Source organism: Hemitrygon akajei, unplaced genomic scaffold (assembly GCF_048418815.1).
Source record: "Hemitrygon akajei unplaced genomic scaffold, sHemAka1.3 Scf000183, whole genome shotgun sequence".
NCBI classification, from domain to species: Eukaryota; Metazoa; Chordata; class Chondrichthyes; order Myliobatiformes; family Dasyatidae; genus Hemitrygon; species Hemitrygon akajei.
This window is the reverse complement of record NW_027332069.1, coordinates 192,492-199,648: the sequence shown is the minus strand read 5'-3', so window position 1 is coordinate 199,648 and position 7,157 is coordinate 192,492. Positions and strand designations below refer to the sequence as shown.

The following is a 7,157-nucleotide window of genomic DNA, read 5'->3' as shown; positions in this document are numbered from 1 at the left end:
AGTGTGAATCTGAAACGGCCAAAAAGTAATGCTCAAATGGCTTGGCGGGAGGTCAGGCGTTTAGCGGTTTGGATGTATGCGAGGTTCCGGTGTTCCGTCCAGACGATGAATGGATGTTCCGTTCCCTCCAGTCAGCGTCTCCACTCCTCCAAAGCGAGTTTGACGGCCAGTGACTCCCGGTTCCCTACGTCGTAGTTCCGTTCTGCGGGGTTTAGGCGGCGAGAGAAGGAGGCGCAGGGATGGAGCTCTTGGTCTGGGCTGGAGCGATGAAAGAGGACCACTCCCACCCCAGAGTCGGAGGCGTCGACTTCCACAATGAATTGACCAGACGGGTCAGGTTGGACCAGGATGGGAGCGGAGGTGAAAGCATCTTTAGCTCCGAGAAGGCCGAGACGGCTTCGGGGGTCCAGTTTAAAGGTGTCGCAGGAGAGGTGAATCGAGTAAGGAGCGCTGCCACCCGGCTGTAATCCCTGATGAAGCGACGGTAGAAGTTTGCGAACCCCAGAAATCGCTGGAGTTGCTTAAGCGTCGTGGGGTTTGGCCACTCGGCCACCGCCCGGGTCTTTTCGGGATCCGCCCTCACTTGGCCGCCCTCAATGATGTACTCCAGCAAACTGACGGAACGGGCATGAAACTCGCACTTCTCTGCCTTAACGAATAGCTTGTTCTCCAAAAGCCTCTGAAGAACCTGACGGACATGGTGCGTGTGTTCCTGAAGACTGCGGGAGAAGATTGAGATGTCGTCCAAATAAAAGAAAACGAAACGGTTAATAAATTTCGTAAGGACATAGTTTATCAGGGCTTGGAAGACAGCGGGGGCATTGATGAGGCCGAATGGCATGATCAGGTATTCGAAATGACCAAGAGGGGTGTTACAAGCTGTTTTCCCACTCATCTCCCTCCCTTATCCTGACCAGGTGATAGGCACTCCGCAGGTCCAACTTAGAGAAAATTGTGGCTCCGTGAAGGGGCTCGAAGGCAGAGGTGATAAGGGGCAGTGGAGACTTATTCTTTATGGTGATGTTGTTCAGGCCACGGTAGACAATGCAGGGGCTCAGGGAGCTGTCCTTCTTCCGCACGAAGAAGAATCCTGCCTCTACAGGGGAAGATGAGGGTCGGATAATGCCCGCCGCGAAAGAGTCATTTAGGTAAGCCTCCATTGCTTCCCTTTCTGGTCGGGCAGGTTATACAGCCGACAGATGGGTAGAGGGGCGCCGGGGAGAAGGACCCACTTGTAAATTGTCCAGAATGTCCCGTTACTAACATGACTCAGTGTGTTTCATCATATTACTTTGCGGCGTTCGTAACAGGAGCCACCGGATGTGATCACAGAAACGGAGAGAAAGGGTGAAGACCGCGAAGACCAGTTTAGGAAAGCGAGATCGAGGATATGGTGTGGGAAGGAGAGTGGTTAAGCAGGCGGGGTGAGAGAGGTCAGCGAGATTACACGAGTTGCTTGTTTCTGAAGGACTTTAGAATGGAAGCGCTGTAATCCCAGAATTCCCTGCAGGACGAAAAGTCCTCTAATCGCTCAGTGCATTTATGGACAGTATTCTCTGACTCACACTTTCCGACCTAATCCCAGTCTCTCTCTCAACCCATAGTGTCTATTTCCCTCCCAAGTATTTTAATTTCGCGTCTCTCTGTATCCAGCAGTCTCCCCAACCCACCTTCCCCCCGGCCAATTTCTCTCCCTACCCGCTTTCACTCATATCTTACACCCCCCACCGCTGTCTTGGGCTCTCCCTTTCCGAGTTCTCTTCCAATCTTCCTCCTCACATTGATTTTTCCACATCACAAATTTCTGTTCTCACTCCAGATCTCTCGAGTTCCCCGGTCTCCCTCCCCCTGGTCTTTCTCTAAGCCCTCGGTCTCTCCCTCTACCCCGCCCCACCCGGTCTCGCTCAGTTTCTCTCCCCCACTGCCGTTTCTCCTCTCCTAAAATCTCGGCTGCGTCTCTCTCCCTCCCGTCCTTCTCAGATTCTCGCCACCGTCTCTTTACATTCCCCAGTCTCTTTCTCCTCAGTGAGGAAGACTAACGGAGCATTAAGCGGGATCTGGACCAATTTGAACAACGGGCTGAAAAATGGCGGGACGCATGTAACACATACACAAGTGTCAGATGTTGCACTTTGGGAAGACCAGCCAGGGTTGATCTGACACACTGAGAAACAGGGCACTGAGGAGTACGACAGAACAAATGAATCTGGGAATGCAGGTCCATATTCAATGGAAGTTGTGGCGCAGTTAGAAAGCTTTTCGTACATTGGCCCTCATAGACGAAAGTACTGAGTACAGGATTTGGGCTGTTATGTCGATGCTGCTTAAAAAATTATTGAGGCCTAATTTGGAATAATGTTGTGTTTTTGCTCAACTACCAACAGGGCAGAAATAAATACGTTTGAACGAATACAGAACAAAGTTACAAGGCTATTGCCGGGACAGGATGTTTTGAATTAAAAGGAACGATTAGGTATGTTAGCACTTTATTCCCGAGCGGGTGGAAGACTGAGGGGAGATTAAGATAGAGGTATACAACATTAAGACGCGTATAGAGAGTATAAATGCAAGCGGGCTTTCTCCACTGATGTTGGGCGAGAATACAACTAGAGATCATGGGTGAAGGGTGAAATGTGAAATGTTTAAGGAAAATAGGAGGGGAAGCTTCTTCACCCAGATGGACTCCAAAGTGTAGACAGTGCTGCCTACGTAAATGGTTATTGAGATTCCGATGTGAACGTTTAAGAGATGACTGGATAGGTACTGGTATATGAATGGCCACGGTCCGGGTGAGGTCGATGGCAGTAGGCAGTTTAAATAATTCCTCACTGACCGGACGGGCTGAAGACCCTGTTTCTGTGCAGTGGTTTCCTCTGGGTATCTCACTGGATATCTGGGTTAGAGCTTCAGTGTCTCACAGCACCGACCAATCTAGAAAGTCGTTGATACTGTTCGATTCCTCTGTCCTTGCACACACTGAAGCATGGAGACTGAGTTAATGGATGGTTACAGCATGAGAAGATGGAAGCGCAGATGTGAGATGATGATGGATGGAAGCTTTGGAAGTTGCTTATTCTGTATTCTCCAATAGCCTGCGATGGTTTTGAAGGAAGGCAAGTGTCAGCCCGAATATTTGCTTTGCCTTCGCTGCGTTTTTAGTTTGTGTAGTTTTGTGTGTTTCATTTATTATTGATTTCAGAGGGAGACACGGATTCCACACCGGCCATGTGGATTCAGGGTTAAATAGATCGAAATATGAGCGTATCTACACTCGATATGATAAAACCACGATTCAGAGGTAAATTTGCATTAGGATAAATTGATGCGTACTTGAACTGGGAATTTGGAATTGGAATTTTGGAAGGCTAGTTATTAAAACCTGCTGAACACTTTGAAATGCTGTTTTTAAGTTGTAGGGCTCCACTGTAAATGATTGCTTTGAAGTCATTGTAGCATCTGCCCTGTAATATGTAAATGACGGGTCAGATTAGATAACGTGGCGGTTCAGTCAATAGCTGAGCGATCTGTTTACGTCTTCGGCCTTATTTCCATAAATTAGCATCGTTACTGTAATATGTAAATGACGGGATAGTTAAGATAACGTGCCGGTGCCGTCAATAGTTCAGCGATTTGCTTACATCGTCACCCCTAATTCCATTAACTTTCCAGCTGTTGCTGGGTGGTCAAGTTAAATCGGTTATTTCACTCAGCCCTGTTTCGCGGAACACTGTAACTGCAGAGTCCAAAATAGAGTTGTAACTTGTACCACAATTTCGACCCTCCGTGCGGAACACGGTTGTCCGCTGTCTTCCAGCAGGAAGTCACCCTATCTACTACATGATCTACATTCTGTTAGGAAGCCAAATCTGAAGCAACGCAACCAGGTTTCCTTCGATCCCATGCCTCTGACTTTCTGAATGAGTCCACTATGGGGAACTGATCCAACATCTGACCAGAATTAATGCCCCCACATCGACTGTCCTGCGTCATCTGTTGGTATTATTTTCATTTTTTTTCCAAATAATTCAATCTGGCTCATAGAGGACAACATGCCATGTTGTCTCTCCGTAGCCAGACAACATTTCTCTAAATATTCATAATTTCCTTCTTCAATAATCCTCTCCAGTAGTTTACCCACTACTGATGTAAGGCTCCCTGGTCTGTAATTCCAAGAAGTATCCCTATTATCTTTCGTTAACAAATGAATAATATTCCCCCTCCCCAAGTCATCCAGTTCTACTTTCGTGGCCAGCGAAGACACAAAGATTCTGTCCAAAAGCTCACTAATATCTTCTCTCGCTTTCCCAAATTACCTGGACTATATCCCTTCTGGCACCGGGGAATCATCTATCATAATGTTTTCGAAGTTTCCCCCGAATCCTCTTTCTGAGCGTCTGCCGTTTTACGCTGTGTTCACATTCATCAATGTATTCAGTGAGGAGCTGCACTGCCTTTTGGGACTCCAGACACAAGTTGTCCTCTGATCTGCCCAGACTCTCTCCAGTCTCCGCCTGTTCTTCACAGTGCAATTCGCAAAAAACTTCTCAAGTCCCCTTCTACCTCTTCTAACTCGATTGTTTATTTTTTCCTTTCTACATTTTGACCCGTTATAGCCTTACCTGATTCTTTCTTCCTAATTTTTTACTATCGTTCTTTCTTCCTCTTGAAGAGTTGTTCCAACTTTCTTGTCACCCAGAGTTACTTTACGCTATCATCCTTTCCCTGCTTCAGGGAGACAAGCCTATACTGAACCCTATGTCAGTACTCCCAATAAAATCCCCTCATATTTGTTGCGCATTTCCCTGAGTGCATCATTTCCCAATTTACCTTCCCAAGTTGCTGTCAGGTCGCACCATAATTCGCTGATCCCCAATTAAATAGATCCCATGCTCCCTGATCAAGGTAAATGGAGGGGAGTTGTGCCCTGTTGTTCTGTAGTGCTGAGCCGCGGAAAGATCTGTCACCTGATCCGTTTCCTTTTCTAATATTAGATCCGGTACGAATTGTTCGCTAGACCACCTGTCTTCTTATAGTGACATTAATCCTTCCTGGTCACAACTGAGAAATTATGCTATAACGAAACATTTTTCCTTAGGGAGTTTCCAAAGAATATTATGGAAGTTTAAGTTACCCGTGCCAATAACATGACAAATGTCCATGTCCCGCTTCCTGATCGGTTCCTCACTGTTCCCGTTGCAGTTTTTTTTCTTTTGTTAGAGGGGCTGCTGTATAGAATAGTCCAAGTGAGCTGATCACATACCTCTGTTTGTCTCACTGCTGCCGTCCGTATCTGCAGCTGCGATACTATCCCTGGTTTCCCATCGCACTCACTTTCCACTTTGTTACCCGAACCTGCCCATTTTGAAACATCTAAACCCCGGAAATTCCTGAAGCCATCCCTGCCCTTGTGACAGTCGAGTGTCTGTGATAGTTTGGAAAATACTTCAACAAGTATAACAATCACGCCAGTAGCATTGAACGTTTGTATTGCTACCTACCTGAACTGTATGAAGTCAGCAATACTCCGCCAATTCTGCATTTTCCGGAACCCCAGGCATAAGATTGTTTGAATTAATGACATATTTGCCAAGCCTGTTCACTATAAAACGGCTTTATTTGAAAACTCCGCTGAATCGTCAGTAGACACGGGCATTATCTACACAGATGGCCATTTAAAGTAAACACATACTTCATTCCATTCCTCAGCTCCTCTCTGAATTTCCTCTGTGTTAGTGTATAGATACAAGTATTGGTGCACATGCTGAGCATTTGAAACATGAACCCAAATTGCTGTAGGATGTATACCGGGGAACTCAAATATCTGTCCTGGTAATAATAGTTTTGCGCTTGCCATTTCAGAGAATAGGCTACAGAGGGCATCGAAAATAATATGAAATTAACTGATATAGAAAACAACAAAATCATCGATTTTCTGCGTTTTTCCACCTCGGCATCTTTCTGATTGTCGCTGCTGTGCCGAAGCCTTCTGCGGACTCTATTTGCCACAACGATATGCCTTACGGTTAACCCGTTAAACACCAGGATTAAGCCTATTGGTATCAATGGCGTTAAAATACGGTCCAGTAATGCGTATCCTCTCCACACGGGTGAAGTAGCGTACTTATATGTAAGGGCGCAACGCCAGGGCATGTTATCAATGATGACGTAAGGTTCAATGGCAAAGTAAAAGGGGGCACATTTCCCGCAGCTCACTATAACAACGGTCACGATCACCAGCGTTGCTGTTCTGTCGTGCAGTATCTCTCCCGCAGCTTTCGGCAACATATTGCGATGAAGCGATCGAAGGTAAAACTGACCGTGAACCAGACAGAACAGTCCCTCGTTACAACCCGAAATACAAGTGTCAGTGCGCATACAGGAGTGATGAGCAGGGTTCTGGAATACATGTGGATATTGTTGGTTTGTTCCACTAAAGCAACAACGATAACCACCATTAGATCCGCTGCTGCCATTCCAACCAGGTAACGGGTGATGCATTTGGAGAGTCCGCATTTTCCTCGAGAAAGGATCACAATCGCCGTTAAATTAACTGCAAGAAATTTGGAAACAAAATAGAAATTTGATCAGCTCCCTGAATGCCCCCATTCTACCGATGCTATGCAGGTTATGGTCTGTTTGGAAGTGGAAAGCGGGAATCCAGTGTGTGCGGTCTCGGTCGCTGCACTCCGGCTGGAGGACAGTGACGGATGTGAGTGTCAGTGGATTGGCGACATTCCCACAGTTTCGAGCGAGGCATCCGAGTTCCACGACTCACGTACCGGTGAGCAGTCGATCGCTCCTGTAAACAACACCATTTCCATTATTAGAGGCGAAATAGCTGAAGGGATTGTTTGTAGCGGTGACAACGTGGCATCATGGAGATATAAAGCACGAGTGCTCCTTTACTGACTCACGGAAGAACAGTCTTACATGTTGGAAATATACTGGACCTTCATTTAAATAAACTCCCACGTTGTTATATGGTCGAAGAGTCTGCACTGATAGAGACTCGGACCTAGAAAAGCAGAGACCAGCATCACTTAAGAAAGCCTAGGATGGTTAAATTATGAAACTGTGGCAATGTCGGCACCAACATAATTGACAGAAGAAGAAAACACTTCGATCGAAGTACGGAAAATGGAAATAAAACCATTAGA

General features: G+C 46.4%; 1 protein-coding gene across 1 annotated transcript; it reads right to left on the bottom strand.

Moving 5' to 3' along the window:
- Nucleotides 1-211: 211 nt before the first annotated feature.
- On the bottom strand, nucleotides 212-4,856 carry LOC140724286 (uncharacterized). Its single transcript, XM_073038749.1, has 2 exons — nucleotides 4,828-4,856; nucleotides 212-719 (listed from the first exon to the last, which is right to left on the bottom strand). Exons 1-2 carry the CDS (start codon nucleotides 4,854-4,856, stop codon nucleotides 212-214), a joined length of 537 nt encoding a protein of 178 aa, XP_072894850.1.
- Between the last annotated feature and the right edge of the window lie 2,301 nt (nucleotides 4,857-7,157).

Coding starts and splice junctions, on each gene's coding strand:
- LOC140724286 (XM_073038749.1), bottom strand. CDS start 4,856: ATGGTGCGACCTGACAGCAACTTGGGAAG. Junction 720..4,827: donor CCTGACAGCAACTTGGGAAG/GTAAATTGGGAA, acceptor CTTCTCCCGCAG/TCTTCAGGAACACACGCACC.